This window comes from Protopterus annectens, chromosome 11.part0 (genome assembly GCF_019279795.1).
Source record: "Protopterus annectens isolate FY-2018-M chromosome 11.part0, PAN1.0, whole genome shotgun sequence".
In the NCBI taxonomy this organism is placed as follows: Eukaryota; Metazoa; Chordata; order Ceratodontiformes; family Protopteridae; genus Protopterus; species Protopterus annectens.
This window is the reverse complement of record NC_056745.1, coordinates 1,219,282,407-1,219,302,286: the sequence shown is the minus strand read 5'-3', so window position 1 is coordinate 1,219,302,286 and position 19,880 is coordinate 1,219,282,407. Positions and strand designations below refer to the sequence as shown.

Sequence of the window (19,880 nt, the reverse complement as noted above, 5' to 3'; positions counted from 1 at the left end):
ACCTTACAATAATATGGTGCTGAAAATAACTAAATAATAAACACATCTTTAGGTTCAAGAAGAGCAACATTATCCACGAAATGAATGAAAAAGTACAAAACTAATGATTGACGTACCTCAGCATCTGACCATGAAAGAGTAAACCTGAAGTAGCCGTAGCAATTAGATTTGTAATAAAACCAACCTGGGGGGCAACTGGATCGTACTTTTATAATTACAGAAAGAAAAGAAAAGAACAAAAATGATAAACTGTATTTGGCAACAATTAATTTTCTAAGTTATAAAAACACAACTGCAATAAAAAACATTATAAAAATTCCATAAAGAATAGTGTTCTTGAATATTACTTTCAAAAGTGGAGCCCAATATACTGTCTCTGCATGATCATCACTGTGGAGCATTTTGTTAGGAAAACAGCTCTAATTAACAAACACCCATAAGGTATAAAACCATGCAGCTAGCTAGTTAAATAAGCATTATGTCTATTTGATGTGAGCATTGCATGATCTTTATTCAATCACAAACTTTTTAAATATACATCAGAGAGCAAACAAATAACTATATTGTTAAAAAATTATGAAAATGCAACTGATAAAGCAACTGTTCCCACAAATCCACAATACATTCTTCTAAATTCATTTTTATATCTGTTACTTGTTTGGTATCTACTTCTCTGAAGTACAGGCTAACACAGAAGTCCTTTGGCTAATGAAGTTTGCAGATGACAGCAAACTAGGAGCCATAGTCGAGTCCGCAAATGATGTGGGCATCCTACAGCAGGGCCTCACTGAGACAGATGCCTGGTGTCAGAGCGATGGCCTCAAGCTCAATGCCAAAAAGTACATTGTCATCCCCTTTGGCAAAAACTCTATACCTATGAACTACCCCATAGGCGGCAGTCTACTTAATGCCAAATGTGTGATAAGAGACCTTGGGACCCAGGTGGACAGTAGTCTCTCCTTTGATAATCACATTGCCACAGTAGTCAGGAAATCCTTCTACATGGCACACCTCATCACAAAAGAGTTCTCATTCAGGAAAAAAGAGGTCATTGTTCCCCTCTACTCGACACTCATTAGACCCATTATAGAGTGCAACACCCCTTTTGGAATATACTTCACAAGACATCTGTAGCAGCTGGAAAGGCCACAGAAGTACCTCACAAAGAGTATTACTGACCTCAACAGATGCCCTACACTGACTGTCTCAAAAAACTCCAGCTTTACTCCATAGCATATTGTCTACTCCTAGGTGATCTCAGCCTAACATATAAAGCTATGTCAAACCCAGACCCGTTGGACATGCTATTCTTAAAGAAATCTCAATCCTTCCGAGCTACATGCTCTAGGGACCTAGACCTTGTCACCACAATAAACAGGACATGCTGGAGGGATAGATTCCTGTCCCAGAGACTTCCCATACACTGGAATAAGTTACCCATCTATGTCAAGCAAAGTTCCTCATTAGCACTCTTCAAGAAAAATTTTGATGAGTGGATGGAAAATAGGAAATGCACCCTGGGGATCACTTATGTGGATCTGCTTGACAGGGGCACAGGAAAATAAATTTCTTGGGTGGCGTAATCCAGGGAACCTTGTTGGCTAGGCTTACTTAAGCCCTTGGGCTGGTAGCCTAATGCCTACCTATGAACCTATGAACTTAAGCAATGAGAAACAATGAGGAGGGGCTTACTGCAGTTTCTCACAAGTTTATAGAGTTCTGTGATTAAATAAAGGCAAGTGCCAAGATAATATGAAAGTTAGTGATCAGTAAAGCACTGACTGTGTATAATTGTGTCATGAATAAAATTGACTTTTACAGTGGAAATTTGTGATAAACATGAATTGCTGAGGACATATACAAATGTTATAAACACTATATGGCTAATCTTACCTCACAGTTTATGTTATCTCCTCCAGACAAAATAAAGCATGTTTGCTATCTAAAGTTAAAATATGCTTTGGTTTCACATAACTGTGGATGATATTAAGAAAGGCTAATTCCATAGTGCTAACAATGTTGTGCTATTATGCTCTAGTAGTGTTGCAGAATTAAAAAATTCAGATATATGTAAATCATCATAGAACAAAAGCACACTGACAACTTCTTTGCATGTTTTTGAATGAAACACCTAGTGCAGTTGAAACAAGGGCACTAGTTTTCCCCCTACCAGTCCATGTGTTGCACAGGCTCCCAAAAGACAGACAGACAGACAGACAGACACACAATTGCACAAAACCAGTACGCACACACACACACACACACACACACACACACACACACACACACACACACACACACACACACACACACACACACTACCTTGCTGTAACATTGACTGCCCTACTGCTGCCATAAACACTAATGAGTGAATGTTGAAAAATAGCACAGTTGATTCCACTGCTCTGCTAAAAAATGGAACAACTTGTCTTTGAATTGTTTTATCTTGCACTGTTGTTCCTGAAGAGTACATAGCTAGTTAACATTAACCATGTCCCCAGACTGCAACATTTGATTGTGATGTTACCCAGTAGGAGACTGCAGCACTACCTGTCTGCAGCTGTATGTTGCTTAAACACTGTAGGCCTTTGAATCACACACCTAGTAGGTTCATAGGTTGGTACTAGGCTATCGGCCCTAGGGCCTATACAAGCCTAGCCATAACAATTTCCTGGATATTTCTTCCCACAATATTTACTTCCCTGGACCCCTGTCTATCAGGGCGACTGACATGATCCCCGGGGTGAATTTCCTATCTCCCATCCAGTCGTCAAGGTTCCTTTTGAAGAGGGCCAAGGAGGCGCTCTGCTTGACATGTATGGGCAGTCTATTCCAGAGTATGGGGAGTCTCTGGGTCAGGAACCTATCCATCCAGCATGTTTTGTTCATTGTGATGACAAGGTTTAGATCCCTGGGGCATGTGGCTCAGAGGGATTGGGATTTCTTTACATGGAGCATGTCCAACAGCTTAGGGTTTGACATAGCTTTGTATGTTAGGCAGAGACTGCCTCTTTGTAGGCGATATGTGACAGAGAATAGTTGGAGTTTTTTTAGATGGTCAGCATAGGGCATCTGCTTTAGGCCTGTGATTCTCTTAGTGAGGTATTTATGCGGCCTTTCCAGCTGTTGCAAATGTCTTGTGAGGTACATACCAAACAGGGTGTTGTACTCTATAATGGGTCTAATGACAGATGAGTACAATGGGACAATGACCTCCTTTTTTCTGGAGGAAAAGCCCTTAGTGATGAGGTATGCCACATAGAAGGATTTCCTGACTGTTGTGGCAATGTGGTTATCGAAGGTGAGACCACTGTCCAACTGTGTCCCTTAGTCTCTCATCACACTTTTGGTGTTTAGTGTACTACCACCTATGTGTTAATTCATGGGTACTTGTTTTTTCCCAAAGGGGATAACTATACATTTCTTGTCATTAAGCTTGAGCCCATGGCTCTGGCACCAAGCATCTGTTTCTGTAAGGCCCTTTTGTAGAATATCCACATCATTTGGGGATTCAATAATGGCTCCCAGTTTGCAGTCATCTGTGAACTTTGTTAGCCAGAGTCCCTTAGTGTTGGCCTGTACTTCAGAGAAGTAGGTGCCAAACAAGAGCGGTCCCAGGACTGAACCCTGAGATACTCCACTTGTCACTTGTCTGGAGCTAGATTTGGAGTCGGCTACTTTTGCAGTCTGAGTTCTGTCAGTAAGCCAGTTGGCAACCCATTGAGTGATGTAGGGATTTATGCCCAGCTTAGTAAGTTTATCTATGATTCCAGAGTGGGGGATGGTGTCGAAGACCTTAGCAAGGTCCAGATAGGCTGTGTAGACTGCCTTACCCTTATCCACAGCTCTGGAGATTGAGTTGAGGAAGTCAATCAAGTTCAGGAGACAAGATCGTCCCTTCACGAACCCAAATTGGGTGGGGCCAGTGTTTGAAGGTTGCCATTGTCTTTGTTTATAAGTTCCATAATAATGCATTTCATGCCTTGCATATCAGGCTCGCCAGACTGATGGGATGGTAGTTCTTGGGATCCAAGGTGGATACCCCCCTTGTGGAATGGGATAACTGTAGCTGTGTGCCACTCAGTGGGCACGAAGCCTGAGGTGAGGCTATGATAAGACATGACACTTAGGTGAGGTGCCAGTTCATTTTGTAGTTCATATAGTACACAGCCCGGGATGTCATCTGGTTCCATGGATGCTGTATTCTTAGCTTTGGAGTATGCGGTTTCTACCCGTGTGGCCATGATTACCAGAATTTGACAATCTTTTGGTATTGAGATGGGCCCTTTAGGAGGTGAGAGGGGGGGTGAAGTTGGCACTAAATCGATCTGCCAGGATATTGGCAATATCATTGGGATCAGTATATTTAATGTCATTCTGTTGTAGCTCAGAGCATATCTGAGCATTGCCATTTAGATTCTTGATATAACTATAGAATGCCTTATGGTTGTCTTTGGAATCTTTGGAAATTTTATTTTTGCAACTAGCTTTGGAGGACTTTATGAGGGATCTCAGCTTTTTATTGAGGCTGGTGAGGGAGTTTTTTGCATCCTGGTATTTTCCTCTTTTCTACAACAGTTTCTTCCTTCTGTTGTGTAGTTTGTTTATAGCAGGGGACCACCAGATTGGCTTCCTTTTTTTGGAGGAGAGCATCATGGTTCTATTTGAGATGGCACAATTCACGCATGAGTGGATGTGCTCGTACAGTGCCTTAGTTTAGGATTCAGCAGTCGAACTTTCAGCTCTCGTCTGCATGGGTGTCATGAAGTTTTGTCACTTCAGACTTGAGTAGAATGAAGTTGGCTTTGGAGAAGTCTTTCTATGGAGGCTTCCTTACTGGGGGGTGGGAGTGGGATGTAGATGTCAAGGGTGATTTGCTTATGGTCATACCTGACCAATGAGGGGGTGACCACTGGTGTGGATCATCTATCTCCCATGTTGGTAATGACCAGGTCTAGGATATTGGAGCCACTGGTGGGACAAAGGATTAGTTGATAAAGGGCATTGGAATTTATGAATTCCAAGAACCATTGGGAAAAGGTGTTGGTACCTGAGTAGTTTTCCCAGTTAATGGCAGGGTAGTTGAAATCACCCAGTATTAGGGTGTTTGGTTGTATCTTAATATTTTCCAGTATGTTTAGAAAAGTGTAGTGAGAATCTTGGGGCATGGTGGGGGATCTGTAGCAAGCTACAATCTGGATTGCAGTCTTACCTAGTGTTAGTTTCTCCTGGAGAATTTCAGATGCATTGTGTTGGGCAACTAGCCTGGAAGTGTGAATATCCTTGGTGAATATGGACACTCCTCCACCTTTAGTGTTTAGGTCTTGGTTTGGTGGCTAAAAAGTGTGGTAATAGTTGTAGCCTGGTATTGCAGGGGTGCTCTCTGGAGCCTTGAACCAGGTCTCAGTTACTGCACAGAAATCGATGTTCTCCATTTTTAGGAGTGCCTTGAGAGACTGCATTTTGAGGTTTAGACTTCTAGCATTGAGTAGCATTACCTTCATGTTTTGCATGGTTGTATCTGTTACAGTGGTGGTTTTGTCCTTTGAACCTTACCTAAAAAAGGCACTATAGGGGTGGCAAGAGTTTTAGTCAGTAACCTGAATCCCAGGGGTGACAGTTGCAGACCATCTCTGGCAAAGCATCGTGGTTGGTCGATCATGTCATCCCAGGCAGACAGATACTGGATCCCCTTTAAATGTCACCAGAAGCTTAGACAATTGTTGAAGTCAATCATTTTGTCCTTATACTGTGGTATCATTCTGGGTGAAGGCAGGATGCTACACAGGGCTAGGGTCATACCTGCCTGGGACACATGATCCAAGAGCTCTTCCATGTCTCTTTTCATGTAGTCCAGGGAGGTACATCTCAAGTCATTCACTTCAACATGGACAATGACAGAGTCGTATTTGTACTTGTTGTGGAGTGACTTGAGTGCATGCGTTATGTGGCGGATCCTGGCACCCGACAGGCAGCTGACTGGAATTTTCTCCTTGTTCATCCTGGTGAGTGGGACATCAGTATGCCTGACTATAAAGTCACCTATGACTAAAGTATACTCAGCAAACAAGCTAGAAACAGATTTGTAGAATGTTGTGCTGTTTCTGAATACCATCCCATCTATGTAATTCATATCCTGTATTCCTAATATAGCTAATTAATACACTCTGATCTTAAACATTACATTTGGCAGTAGATTTGTCACTCCACTATATGAAATAATTTTAATCAGAGTCTTTAGAATGTTAATTCATGGAAAGAAATTTGTTTCATATTATTGAATTTTACCTATATGCAGGTTTTGTGCAAAAGTGGAAATAGATATATATTTTACATTATATTTTAGTTTGTCCCTGTATAAAGATATTTTTTTTAAATTTTATTAGTAATACATTAAAGCAGATTGGTATAATGAAATAGAACTTAACTTGGCAATTACCTTCTTTCCCTTTGTCAATTACAGAATTACTAAAAATTGTATTACAATGAAAGTTACAGCAACTAAAAATGATTACTCTGAGTAAATATCTAAGGGCATACACATTCACAAACAAATTCAAGAATCATTTAACTGGCAATTTTACTTGGAAAGTATTATCTTACATTATACAATGACTCCTCATTGGGATTAGAAAACATGTATGCTGATTGGTCAACCCAACCAGCATTCCCTTTGTAAATCAAGTATATACCAATAGAAAAAAAAGTCTGGCTGCTGAAGTGCAATTCACTGGCCAGACTTTTCAAATGATATATACTACCAAGGGCAGACCAAATGCAATAAAAATCATGTGCATTTTAAAAAAACTAAAGAAACAGAAATGTAATTGATTTAACATGTATTTTGTGTTGTCTCGGCAGACTATTATACCTGAACTGTCCAGATGTTCGTAGAATGTTCGGATTTTTTACCTCATTAAAAAAAGTAATGGAGATTCTTTTTTTCTCTGTTGCTTCTCTTGAACAGCACTAATGTACTGTACAAGCGTGGGGATATGAGTCCTATGTGCATGTGCAGTACATCAGAAAACACAGAAGTACACTACGGTGCTGTTATGCAAAGACATTATTTAAGAAAGGTAAGCAATTTCTTTCTTAAATAATGTTATTGTATAATAGCAATAACCCATTCTTGGTTGTGGGTAATACTGGATTTACCCATGGTTGCATTCGTTTGATCATTTTGACTTTTTCTTGTCCAACGTTACCTACACCCAGTTGTGGATTATTGCTTATTATACAATGACTCCCCATTAATATTCAAAAACATACATGCTGATTGGCCAGCCCAACCAGCGTGGCCATTGTAACTTCCACAATATACCAATGGGAAAAAGTCCAGTCACCCCGGACTTCTTTCCATTGGTATATTGTTTAAATTTTATATTTATTTCTTAAAAAATAAAAATAAAATCTTTAGCCCCGACTCCGGACATACCAGAGAGGCAGCTTGGACAAAATACTAGGGAAATCAGGTACATTATTTAAAATTAAACACATGTACCTGATATCCCTTGTATTTGTTCCATGCTGTGTCTCTCCTACCCCTAAACTGCCCGACAGTTTTTTTTTTTAATTAAAAAAAAAAAAACAAAAATGGAGCAATGGAGACTTTCTTTTCTCCGTTGCTTTTGTTTCAAAGCATTGATGTACTGGGTATGCATGGGAACGCAAGTCCCATACGCATGCACAGTACATCAACACAAGGAAGCAGTATACCACCAGCCATGGAAGAACAGTAATACGCCATTATACAAAAACATTATTTAAGAAAAGTAAGTATTTTTTTCTTGAATAATGGCATTGTATAATAGTAATAACCATCTCCATGGTTGTGGTATATTGAAATTTACCCATGGTTGGCTTTAGTTAACCATGCCAACCATGTGTAAATATTCAATATACCATACCACGTCATCGGTTATTGCATAAATAATATGTAAATAGTAAGGACTATACTCTTGTAGTAGTTCATTTACCATTTCTTTGCGAAATCATTACCAGTCTCACAATTCTTTTAAGGTTCCTTTTTCTTGATGTGATACTTTTAACTATACCATTTTATTTATCTGTATTTATAGTAAGTTATATAACTGTTTAATATATCTGGATGTGCTTCTCATTTTTTCAGTAAAATATTATAATTGATGACATATAAAGTTATAACAATGTTGAACTGTTACTTCTACATTATTACTATTCATCACTTACTATGCTGTTTTTTCTAAATGAATACAAGTATTTTAATACAAGACAACTACTTCGACACAAACACTGACATGTAGACACACACACGTGCACAAACACACAGACACACACACACACACACACACACACACACACACACACACACACACACACACACACACACACACACTGAGTTTTAATCTTCAAAACAATCGCATACTATGTAGTGGTTTGATTTGTAAAACATTTAATGTAGAAACAGCTAATCTGCCGTAGGGTTATTTTAGCATTTTTCTACCACTCTAACATGATTTGACTGCTGGGAGTACCGGATTTCAAAATGTTTGTTTTACAATCTCTTTTTGGAATAGTGTCTATCACATATTCAGACCTACTGACAATTGTGGGAAAGTATCACTCCATGCCAAGGATGTTGTAACCTCATGACAAATTCCTTGTGACACCACATTTAAAATCCTAGATATCCACAGCACTTAAACAAGACTAATTACCACTTCATAGCTAGATACAGAATGCCTTCTATGTCTCTTTCAAAGCATAATAACTATCCTAAAACATTAGCTGCTGTCCCCATTAAACCTGACACCTTTCCACTGGGGGACTTCAACTATCCATCAACAAATTGGATGTCCTATATTGCCAATGGTTGGCATGCCCAGTACTTGCTTAACAATACAAATGCTAACTCCCTTTTACAAATAGTTTGTCATGCCCAGTATCCTTGATCTAGTCCTCACAGATATGACCACCGCTTGCACATCTCCATATGTATCACCTCACCATATTAAATCAGATTGTAAATTAGTGACCGTTTCCTTTAGAATTTCTAAAACTTCCTCTATAAACTCCTCTATGTTTAGGGACTTCTCAAAAGCAAACCTTCTTCAGTTACTTGATTACATTAATAAATCACTCTCTAATCCATCATCCTTCTTTGATAGACCCAATTGGTAAAGCTGCTGCCGGTTCCTCTAACTTCCACTCCAGCTTAAGTAGTTGTGTTGATAAGGCAGTCCTTATCTGTACCAAATATAATTAGAAATTTAAAAAACAAATCACTGTGTGGAAGACCTACATAAATAAATTATATAACAACAGAAAGAAACTGCTTAATGCTTACAAGAGATCTCATTCTACCAACTTTAAGAGCACTCTTATACAAACTATTAATTTTGCTAAAAGAAACCATTAGGAAGCTGAAAGCCGAGTATGACCTTCAAAGACAAACATAGTTACAAATCTTTCTTTAACTGTGTCAGAAAATTAGGATCTAATACACAACAATGTTTGGTGGCAGTCCACATTAATATTGCACATTCTGACTCAAAGGAAATAGCAAACATCTTATTTTAGTGCAAATTCCTTCATCTTCAATTATAGCTATTTCACAGATTGTACAAGCTCAAACCAGCCTCATTATTTACCAAGGAATGAGTTCACTCAAACCTGTCAAAAGGTAAGAACATCTCATCCATGGGTCCTGACAATATACCAGGTTGCTTTATTATCAGTGCCAATTATGGCCTATCTGAAACACTACTTAACCTCTTTAATCTCAGTCTTTCCACTGGTAGCATTCTTGAAACCTGGAAAACATACATTGTAATATTGTTACACAAAGGTGGCACATCCATAGACCCTGGTAACTACAGACCTATTAGTCTCCCTAGACTCATATGCAAATCTATGGATTGTATCATCTCACATATCATTAATCTGGAAATAGAAAATCTAACCCTGAACCCTCGTTAGTTTGCCTTTAACAAATAAAGATTCTGCCTCTTTAACCTCATTAATGTCTTTGAAAGAGTACCAAAAGCAGTGGATAGTAGTTATGCAGCATATCAGCATGTACAGCATATCTTGTCTTGGCAAATGCCTTTCACACTACTCTCCATGCAGGCATTATTGACAGATGTATCAATCTGAATAGAAATCTTTATGTTGTGTGATGAATGGCTAACTGGTTGTCTGACAGAATCCATGTGGTTAGGGCCACAGATGCCACTTCTGAAAGCCAAAAAGTTGCCAGTGGTGTACTCCAGGAATCAGGAATCAGTGTTGGGCCCTCTCCTATTTGGCATCTATTTCTCAGAACTTCAGGGTAGCACTCCTGGCATATGGCTATCTAGTTTTTACACAACTGTAAATTTTGTGTTGTTATTTGATCTTCTCCTGATTCACAATTTCTCCAACCTGGGTTAGGTCATATTAACAATTGTTATGAAGCCAAGGGCCAAAAATTAAATGTGAAAAAAATAGTATTGCTCATTTTGGTAAACAAAGTATTCATTCATACCATGTAGGTGACACACCTCTCCAATCAGACACTATCATAAGGGATCTAAGCAGTCTTGTTGATAATATCTTATCATTTGACCATCATGTTTCCACAGTAATTCAGAAAGCCTTTTATCTGGCTCATCTACTTTCTAAAGGCACCTCTACTAGAGACAAAGAAATCTGAATTCCCTAGAACTCTTATCGTATCAGACCCATCACTGAATATAATGCTGCACCTTTTGGCAAGCATTTGTCTAAACATATCACTTAATGTGACAGACTTCAGGGATTCATAATAAAAAGATCAGTGGCTTCAAAAAAATCTTAGTTATCAGGACAGACTGGCAGCTCTCTTTTTTTCTCTCTCTCCCTTTACTCAGTCTTATATAGACACCTCTTTGGAGATCTGGGCTAACTTTTTGAGCCATAAAAGATTCCATCTACTTCTATCGCATTTTTCTTCACAGAATAAATGGTACCTCAGATATCTGGTTAAGAGCCTAAGCCTTCATTAACAGATAAATAAGACATGCTGACTTGATAGATTCACATCTTGATATATTCTGCATCTATGGAACAAACTTCCACTGCATGTCAAACAGAGAAGCAACCTTGCCACCTTCAAGGTAAGCTAGTTAATTGGATGGGCAGCCTCAAATTCTCCCCTGGTCTATCTTTCCTTGTCCTCCCAGATAGGGAGTGAGATTATTTTTTAATAGAATTTTTTTTTTTGCCTAGGTTTGTGATAGTCTGCATATTGATTTCCCAGTACTTATATATGAACCTATGAACCTATTATGCGTTTATGCCTTTTATCCCTCTCATACTGTAAGAGTACTAACCAGTGTAGTGAAGTTTTAAGATGCACATTTTAAGATGTTTACTGTCAATGTGAAAAAAAAAACTAAACAAGTCATACTAGTTTCCACATTCCTGAATTACTCTGATTTGTTTTGGTCTGTGTCCGCACACAGTTAAAATACAGTACAATTTGCCTGACTTTCATAGGCATAGACCAACTAGGCAGCCGCCTAGGGCACCGGTCTATTAGGGGCACTTTTCTAGTATTTATTTGGTGTAGGTAGACGAAGATGGGGGCACCAGGTTGTGTTGTAGGGGGCGCTGTGGAGCCCTTTTGCCTAGGGCACCAGTTGACCTAAGGCCGCTCCTGCTGACTGTAATGGCATCAGTCCCTCTGTCAGGTATGAGGTAAGTCCACATAGTACTGGCAGAGTACTTGTTAGACAGGCTTCCAAGCTAAACCGACTATGTAACTTGTTGAATTGGTGCTGGAATGTGAAACTGCTTGTGCAATCATTAAAACAATACAAATGAGCGATGATGGTGCAATCCAGTTTGCAGTATTGCATCTGTTTTAAATTCATGTCATTCTTAGTGTGCAGTTCTATTTAATCTTAGCCAACAGAGGAAAACTGCACTGCCAGAGAATGTACATTTCATTCTGCTGTGACATAAATTATAAATTCACTTACAGCAGCACCTCAAAATTATCTGACAAATGTAATCACAGATTTCTTGTCGTGGAGTGGAAAAAAGATTTAGACTGACCATACAAAAGACCCAATATTTACTCTAGAAATACTATGTAGATTTCTCTGTGAGCCACACTTTCATTTATGTTCTACATTACTACAGATAACTACATGCCACACTACCACTGATAACTATGTGCCGCATTACTATAAAAAACTATGTGCCACATTACTACAGATAACTATGTGCCGTATTACTACAGATTAACTATGTGCCACATTACTACAGATTAACTACGTGCCACATTACTACAGATATCTATGTGCCACATTACTACAGAAAACTATGTGCCACACTACTACAGATAACTATGTGCCACATTACTACAGATAACTATGTGCCATATTACTACAGATTAACTATGTGCCACATTACTACAGATATCTATGTGCCACATTACTACAGAAAACTATGTACAACACTACTACAGATAACTATGTGCCATATTACTACAGATTAACTATGTGCCACATTACTACTGATAACTATGTGCCATATTACTACAGATAACCATGTCTCACATTACTACAGATTAACTATGTGCCATATTACTACAGATAACAATGTGCCACATTGCTACAGATAACTATGTGCCATATTACTACAGACTGACTATGTACCACATTACTATTATGTGCCATATTACTACACATAACTATGTGCCACTTTACTACAGATATCTGTGCCAAATTACTACAGAAAACTTTGTGCCACACTACTACTGATAACTATGTGCCACATTACTATAGAAAACTACATGCCACATTACTACAGATAACTATGTGCCATATTATTACAGATAACTATGTGCCATATTATTACAGATAACTATGTCCCACATTGATAAAGATAACTATGTGCCATATTAATACAGATAATATTTTTCTATATATAAACTGTACTACTCATAAACCACAAAATATGTTTTCCCGAATGATACATTTTATTATATACTAACTCATGTCATTGTTTTAACTATTCTATTTCTGCTATGAATTCCCTACAAGGACTACAGGTTGGTTGCTTTCTATTTTCTTTGAGATGTGGATCTAGCTTGAAAAAAGTGATGTCTTTTAACCCCCACTAGAAATAGGCAAATAAATGAATGATTAAATGCATATGACCTAAACAGTTATTTTGTTGTTACACCTTGTGAAGTTCTGAAACAATGGAAACATAATGTATAAAGATATCTGGACTGTTTCCTAATAGTTTCATATCAGATTACAAATATAATCAATTGAAACATCCACAATAAATAAAGCAAATGGTCATCTTACTATCTTACTTGAACACTGGTTTCACATAATTCATTCCAGTGGATGCATAAGTGTACCTTAAGACTTATAGCTGGCATATTTCAAATTGTTATGGCTATTAATATTAAAGGTCGACAGTACACAGACATACCACCTGCCAGCTTATTAAAGGGCTTCCTTTATGACAGAGTGTACGGTATAAGCAACCAGTTTGAGTTGCATATTATGAGAAATCTTAACTTTCGTTGGAACAATGCTAGTTGGAGGACTGATATTGTTATTTGCTAACTATAGAAAAAACAATTAAACAAGTGCCTAAATACTTAATTTGTTCATTTGCTGACTAAAGGTTCAAGGCAGACAAAATACTTCTGAAATAGGCACCAATGCACCATAAATGTACTCCCCATTTACTTACACATTGCATATACCAACAAGCAATGTGGAGTAATGCAATTCAGCTATGGCATGCCGACGAACATACCTCTCAAGTATACCTCATGACAAGGAATGTTCCTCATTCTGTGTCTTAAAAAATCCATGTTTCACACAGTTCCACATTAAAAGGATGTGTCACACATTCAGTGTTAAGAATTTTTATTTGATATCCATGATAAATAATACTGAATCATAGTAATGTATTAAAATAACATCTTATAAATGCAAAGTAACATATTTTAATTGTTCTTTGAGCTTCCTCTATGGAGCTTTTAGCAGGCTGTTAGTAAGTGTTCCATATTTTATCCTTACTCACATGTTCCACGTTATGTGAGGTACAGTTCAAAATTTTTGAGATGGAAGTTGAGAGCTATGACTGTGATCTGAGAACAAACTGGAACACTCAGCAAAAGCCTAGACAGACACTGGATAGATGTACACATTCTGCACAAGAAGCACCTCAGCCAAGAACTGAATTGCACAAACAGTCACTCTTAAGCATCAATGCTAACCAATGTGTTATTGTGCCACACAGCTAAAATATGGGAAAAAATCTGTTTGTTATGTGGGGATATATAGTGATGAGTTTGTTCAAAGAAGGGGGGGTGGGAAATTGGAGTACACTCATAAAGAAGCTGTGGTGTCAAAAAATGTATGACATTTGTGAATGTATGTAACAGAGATAAGGCATTTTCAGGGAGAAGTGGGAAAATTATGTTTTTTGCAAAGTAGGAACCACAGCTTATCTGCTATGTATTGAAAGAAGCAGACTGCATGAGAAAGTGGTCCTTATCAGTCATAAACAACTGGGTGCATTTTGGATTTATTATTTTCAGTAAGAATTCAAATATTTACAGCTTTTTAAACCCAGTGTTGACTGCATTTTCTTGAGCTACATTTCAGGAAATATTATCCTGGAACTCTGTGGGACTATCTTGATGATTGACAACAAATCAGTAATCTTCTATACAGGATTTCAGGTTCTATCACAGTATTTCAAGAAAAAGCAACAAAAGTTGATATTGATGTCAGTTTAGAGGAGGAATATAGAAAACCACTAATTAATATGCAAATTTCAAATATTTTGCAGTTTAGCTTTTTTTTTTTTTTTTTAAATCAACATTTATTCCCAAAATGTTTTCTGCAGAGCTTGCTTTTGAACATCTTTTATGAATGAAAGAGATGTGAAATTATAATTCACAGCAGTACAGATTTTCATGGCCAATAAAAATCCTTTTTTTAATTGACTGTGTTTTATCCTTCTTGTATGTGAGGACTTCATCCTGTTCAGCAGAGGCATGCTAATCATCCCAGCTTCAGTTATAATCATTCCTACTGCTGTCCCAAATAACCTAGCATGTTACCAGGGAGCCTTGAATATCATCTTCCTATTTAAGTGCAGAAACCTCCATCCTGTTCTTAAATAAACCATATGAAAGTAATGCATCTCCTCTGAATATGATACATTTAAATTTACTCTGATTTGATATAGTTTACCTTTGGTCATTTTTACCTTTGGCCAAACCATACAGTTACAAGAAATTCAATATTCTCCACAAACAAGCATAATTTATTTTAATAGGAACACTCATATTAGCCATCTGACCTGAGAGTTTTCTGATTTGGCATTGTTATGGGTCTTATGCTGCAAGTGTACAAGAAATATATCCTCCTGAGAAACATATTGTTCAGACAGATAATGAATATATGGTATTAGCAATAAGTGGCATTAGTATGACTGTTTCTTCTTATTTATTAGTATTGCTTTTGTATTTTGTTATGGTCACCCCAATGTCTGCTTTAAGAACTGAGTGTATATTGTGTCTCCATATTGTTGCTTTAGGTTTGGGTCATGAATGAAAATGACACTTGAACCAGCCCACCTACCCTTTTAACAAAGTGAAAAAGTAAATACATTGAATAAACAACCATAGAACTTCACCAAATATATTATTTGACTAGCAAATGGTGCTTTAAACATGCTTAGACTAACTTTTTCTAAACGCGGTATTTAAACTTGTGTAGTCCACAAAAAGAGTATTACTGGATAGGCTTAATCTAAATTTGGCATAAAGTATCGCTGACTGTGATCACTTTAGGAACTGAGGAGAGGGAAGGAAGGAAGGAAAAACAAAAGGAAGGACAGAATCTGCATAATTATGAGGGGGCAGTAACATAGTTATAGTGATTTATCAGCGTTTTTAGAAAAGAAAATGCAGAATATCTGAAAACCTACCTGAAGTGTTTTCATTAGAAATGCATGTAAACCATGGCTCCTCAACAGGTGGTCAAGATGAAATTCCTCAAGTATCAGTACCTTGAAGAAAAACATGCTGAAGAATAAGACACTGATTGCTGTTTTCCATAGAAACTCATTGCTGGTGTGATCTCTATGTGTACATCACCAATAGTTCACGTCTACTGGGAGATTTATCACTTCAAATTGGTGCAGCCATGGAGTTAGCATATATAAGTCTGGGGTGTGGGTGGGTTGCCCCCCCATGCAAAAATGCTAAAGTTATTTTTTTTGCCCTTCTGTATTTTGGGCATTATGTTTTGACATTTACAATGTTCAGCATTATGGAGATCAGTAATTTGTAGCAGACTCGTATACCAAACACACATGGATGCAGATAGCAATATAGATATAGGTATAGATATAGATATAGATATAGACATTGAGTTATGGTAGAACTTTGAACAAAACCAAAAATAATCGCAGGAGGGGCAAAGGTTCAAAATCAGGGATATATTTTAACTATTACTCTTATTAACTTGAAAACTTGATGGACTAGCAGGTTTTGCATTGCCATGTATTTTCTGAAGGATATGATGTCTGAAACGCAGATAAATGCTGTTATTTAGTAACTTCAGTCCTCAGTGAGTTCCCAACCAAATGCAAATTTTATAAGGAAATAACCACAAATATAAGGCACAAATCTCAACATTCTGGAAATTTATGGATAGTTGAGTGGTATGGGAGTAAGAAAAGTAGTCTATTTGCTTTTGAAGGGGAAAAACAACTAAAAACATACCTACAGTGTTTTAATAAAAAAGGCTTCCAGAAAGATTAATAGTATTTTCAGAACAGAAAATGAAATTCAATCAGTTGTTGAATAGAGAATGAATGTGAAATGTGCAATCAGAACTAAAAATCCAGAAAAAAACAGCTAAGAAGAAATTACTTTTAAAATGCACCCCACACACCACCCTATGTATATATACTAACTCCGAGATTGCACAAACAGGAAACAAAAGCAAACTCACACAGGCACATTCTCCAGTCCCTCACACACACATCAAACATATCAGCACACTCAAACACATTCTAACCCCCACTCAAATTCCTTACAAAACACTCACTTACCTGACAAAACATCTAGATCCACACACGGCACCGCACACCATAAACACACAATCCCGGACATCACATAGCATAAGGCCATAACCGCGAATTTGAGATATTCAAATTCACAATTATGAACTTTTGCTGTTTTAAAATTTCGGGTTTATACTCTCGAGATACTGATATTTGACATTTCAGTATTTCGAGATTATAAATGGCTCCCGAAATAACTTAAGAGCCAAAGTGAAGAGCTGATAGACTCCTACCCAAGAAGACTGAATGCTGTAATTAAATGAAAAGGTGCTTCAACAAAGTTTTAGTTTAAGGGTGTGCAAACATATGCAACCAGCTTACTGGAAGTTTTTAAATTTTTTATATTTGCTTGTTTTTCAACGGAATTGTACAGGTTATAAGTCACATTAAAGATGAGAAAAGTTTTGAAATGATTTATTATGGTTTCATTTTTATATCCACTGTGTATGTATATGTATATATATATATATATATATATATATATATATATATATATATATATATATATCTGGATCTACTTTACAAGCTTGAAGTTTCAAAACTTCAAACTGCAAATGGTCAAGACCATAAGATTGAAACTTTGAAACTTTGAAATTGTAATAAAAAAATAAAACAAAAAAGTTGTTTTTTGCATGTTTGCGGGGGACAAGCCTCCCCTGCACCCCCCACCCCTGTGCTAAATAAACCAACTCCAAGATTGCACTACAGTGAGGAAAATGGTAAATTGCCTTTTCTGCTCTGTATGGCGATCTCCATTCAAAACGTTTGAAGTTTCAAAACTTCAGTCTTATGGTCTCGACCATTTGTAGTTCAAAGTTTTAAAACTTTGAGCTTGTGAAGGGAATCCATATATATATATATATATATATATATATATATATATATATATATAAAACATATGCTATGATGTAAATAAAGTCACCTTGGGTGTTATTGTGCTTAAAAAATTAGACATTTGAATTATGATGCCAACATCGATCGCTGTTCAAGGTGGTTTGGCTTGCAATAAGGTGAGCGTTTGTCAGAATGAGTCATTCTAGGAAACAACCAAACTTTAAAATAAAACAAAATGTCTGATTGCTGTTGACTAATTACTGCTAAGTCAGTATTCTGCTGAGTTTTGGACCTTCCATTTAATTACTTATAACATCCAATAGTAGAAAGGTTTGCCATTTCAGTCATGTCAGTAGTAATAAGCAGGGATACTGCTTAGTGTAAGAGTTGTGTTCATGTTCCATATAAAATAAAGGAAAAATGTATAATTTCTACAGAAAATAAAGTGTATTTGTAGCTTTATTACCATTTTTTACATGCCATTAGAATGGTATAACTATGAAATAAGCTGTAGATATGAATGAAAAAGACAAGTAGCTCTATACAGTATAATGTGAGTTTTGCCATTAACATTATGGACAGGGCTGAAAAAGAAATGAAATGTATTTAGATTTGTCTGTCTCTGTGCAGTTAATTTTTATAACTTTTGAAAATTTTAAGTATTAAATCATTTCTGTTTTACAACCATGTTCAAGCAGAATGTTGGAAGTTATAAGACTATATTTTTTGTTATTGGTAATTATCAAGGTACATTTAACACATTATTATGAGAGGAATACTTACTTTGTGCAGCCCCTGTTAGGAGGTAACAGCCTGCCAGCAGAAGAAGGGACAATCCAGAAAACATTATGGTAGCCTGTCTGTAGATTTAAATACAAAGCAGAGTATAAGGTTAAGAATGACATATTACTAAATAAATAATACTATTGTTCTTTGTCATTAGATCCCATGATTTATTAGTATAATAAACACAGTTAGGAAACTAATACATTAAACAATTATTATACTTAAATCATTACTGATAAAGAAGAGTGTACAATAATAAATTACAAATAGTTCAATGTACTACAGTACTAAGCCAGTGTTGTTGCAATCATGAAAACCTGAGCATAAGCACAGTGAACAGTGTGAGACTCTCAACAGAAATATTAGCGAAGTAAAATACAGGTTACTATATTACAATATCACATCCAGAGATGCAACTGCATTAATTTGTCAGAAAATGTATTGAAAACCACATGTACCTGTTCTTACACAGTAAGTGTCACAATGCTTACACAATGTCCTCCTGGTGCATCCAACAAGCTGCTGTGTAAAGTGGATGAAGGTGGTACTTTTTATATTCTTCTTACCATCAATTACTTTCATTTTATTCATGGGAGTTACTGGCTATCTGGAAATCATATCAGGTTTTATTATTTAAATAACTCTAATTAAACTAATAAAGGCTTGCTTCTGTTACAAGTCAGAACTAGTAGATCAGAGATAATAAAGCAATTGATTATTTATCTGGGTGGTGACACAAGTTTGTCTTTTGAGAACAGACAGCAATATACCCCTGGATACTAAAACCTTCCCCTTCTGCAAATAACCTGAAGTGCACTTCCATGTGTAAATAATTCATAAACATGTAGCCACGTAATAGTGCAAACCTTGGCTGTAGATAGTTGTCACCGTTAAGGTACCACTCCAACCCCATCTGTAAAAATAGGAAAAGAAACGTTTATGGATTTATAGATCTGTCAGACATCAACAGTAAATAGCAGAATGCTGCACAGACATACATGATGTTTATTCTGCAAAGGACATGGCTCCATATATATACATCTGTTATCTACCTACATGTATATATAATTTTAGTGCATTGTTAGAAAACATCCTTTGTAACGTGACTGCAGTAAAGTGGTTAAAGTACTGAATGCTTT

General features: G+C 36.9%; 1 protein-coding gene across 1 annotated transcript in view; it reads right to left on the bottom strand.

Moving 5' to 3' along the window:
• The window catches only part of LOC122814859 (regenerating islet-derived protein 4-like), a 37,920-nt gene extending 18,265 nt beyond the window's left edge, over window positions 1–19,655 (bottom strand). The window contains exons 1-3 of the mRNA XM_044087139.1: window positions 19,608–19,655; window positions 18,739–18,815; window positions 117–205 (exon numbers count right to left, since the gene is read on the bottom strand). Coding sequence (XP_043943074.1) covers window positions 117–205; window positions 18,739–18,815; window positions 19,608–19,654 — 213 coding nt within the window. The 5' untranslated portion in view covers window position 19,655. The remainder of the gene's footprint in view (window positions 1–116; window positions 206–18,738; window positions 18,816–19,607) is intronic.
• Between the last annotated feature and the right edge of the window lie 225 nt (window positions 19,656–19,880).